Source organism: Mandrillus leucophaeus, unplaced genomic scaffold (assembly GCF_000951045.1).
Source record: "Mandrillus leucophaeus isolate KB7577 unplaced genomic scaffold, Mleu.le_1.0 Scaffold512, whole genome shotgun sequence".
Classification (NCBI taxonomy): Eukaryota; Metazoa; Chordata; class Mammalia; order Primates; family Cercopithecidae; genus Mandrillus; species Mandrillus leucophaeus.
The window spans coordinates 1,732,117-1,734,102 of NW_012105498.1; the positions used below are offsets into that span (position 1 = coordinate 1,732,117).

Here is a 1,986-nt window from a genome sequence, read left to right on the forward strand (position 1 = left end):
GTTTGGAGATAGCCTTAGAAGGAAATGCCATTATTTATCACAGCTGGAGGAAGTCTACTTTGTGCTGATGGCCAAAATGTGAAATGACAGCCACCCTGAGCCCTGCCAGGAGAGGTCTTCAAAAGGAATAATAAAGTAAGGTAGAGACAGTGGTCAAATTAGTCCCCACACCCTTACCTCTACTGCAAACAACACCTCAGCTACATAGTATGCACATGGACCTCCAGTACCATCCCGAACAGCATTAATTCTATGTAATGATTTTTAAGGTTAGAGTCATTCTAGTTCTTCATTGTTTTTTTGTTTTTTTGTTTTTTTTTCCACACTTCGGAAATTCTACACGATGTCTAACTTAGCCTGAATGTGGTTTATGAATTGTACAACCTGTGCTCTCCACCTCAATAAAGTCTTTCATACCACATTATAGGGGACAGAGCCAAACAGTGGAGTCAGGCTTGATTTCAAGTCTAGGCTATGCTACTTTCTGTACAAGTACACTTGGGAAAATTACTTAATCTCTCTGAGAATCAAGATTCAGAAAAAAAAGATACCTATCTTCTAGGACTACTTTAGAAATAAAATCAGGTAAGACAGGTGATATGGTTTGGCTCTGTGTCCCCACGTAAATCTCATCTTGAATTGTACTCTTATAATTCCCACGTGTTGTAGGAGGGACCTGGTGGGAGATAATTGAGTCATGGGGCGGTTTCTCCCATACTGTTTTCATGATAGTGAATAAGTCTCACGAGATCTGATGGTTTTATTAGGGGAAACCTGTTTTGCTTGGCTCTCATTCTCTTTCTTGCTGACATGTAAGAAGTACCTTCTGCCATCCACCATGATTGTGAGGCCTCCCTAGCCACATGGAAATGCAACTCCACTAAACCTCTTTCTTTTGTAAGTTGCTCAGGCTTGGGTATGTCTTTATCAGCAGTGTGAAAATGGACTAATACAACAGGTGATTGGTAGATAAATAGATAGAGTCTGGCACCTAATAAGCACTCAGTAAATGCTTTTTTTTCTTCCCTTGGAGGAATATTTATGAATTTGTACTGTTAGGCAAATATCCATGTATGCTTCAGTCCTCAGCTCAAGAGTTACATCTTTGCAGGAACCAACCTGACCTGCTCCCCAGTTCCCTTTTGATGCCCATTTACAGTTAGGTATCCCTCCTGGATTCTCCATTAATCCCTTATGCATATCTCCTATAGAGTGTAATGCTTACACTGTATCACAAGTATGTGTTTGTATTTCTATCATTTGTACTAGACAATGAAGCCCTCTGGAGGGAAAGAAGAAATCTTATTTGACTTACTGAATCTAGTACCTTGCACAGTGCTTGGCACATAATGTGAGTTTCCTAGATATTTGCTGATTGAAAGAAAAAAGAGAGAGTGTGTGTATGTGAGAGAGAGAGAAGAGTGGGGAGGGAAGGAAGGAAAGAAAGAAAGAGAGAGAGGACAAAAGAAAGAAAGAAAAAGAGAAAGAAAAAAGAAAGAAAGAAAGAAAGGAAAGAAAGAAAGAAAGAGGAAAAGGAAGGAAGGAAGGAAAAAAGGAAGGAAGGAAAGAAGGAAGGGAGGAGAGAAGGAAGTAAGGAAGGAAAGAACGAAGGAAGGAAAAAATGAAGGAAGGAAGGAAGGAGAGAAGGAAGGATGGAAGGGAGGAAGGAAGGAAAGAAGGGAGCGAGGGAGGAAGGGAAAGAGAAAGAGAGACGGAGACAGGGAGAGAAAGGAAAACTTTATATTCCAAGGTTGCACAGTTTAAGAGGTTCTTCATTATTATCTTACCCTTCCAAGGAGATGGCCCGTTGGAGAGTCACTGAAGGCTGACGAGCTGTGGTGCTATGTTGGGAATGACTGCAAGAAAAGACAGAAGAAACGCACATCATTTATTTGAAATGTTTTTGAACATTTTAATCAGTCCTATTGTCAAGAACCAATCTTGAAAGAAATACAGTAGAGATTAAATATTTGTTGATAAGTAGAA

General features: G+C 40.0%; 1 protein-coding gene across 5 annotated transcripts in view; it reads right to left on the bottom strand.

Moving 5' to 3' along the window:
* DLG2 (discs, large homolog 2 (Drosophila)) overlaps positions 1–1,986 on the bottom strand; it is a 916,021-nt gene that overhangs the window by 471,011 nt on the left and 443,024 nt on the right. For all 5 annotated transcript variants that reach the window (XM_011996427.1, XM_011996426.1, XM_011996430.1 and 2 more), the window contains one exon: positions 1,788–1,856. In XM_011996427.1, the coding sequence (XP_011851817.1) occupies positions 1,788–1,856 (69 nt within the window). The remainder of the gene's footprint in view (positions 1–1,787; positions 1,857–1,986) is intronic.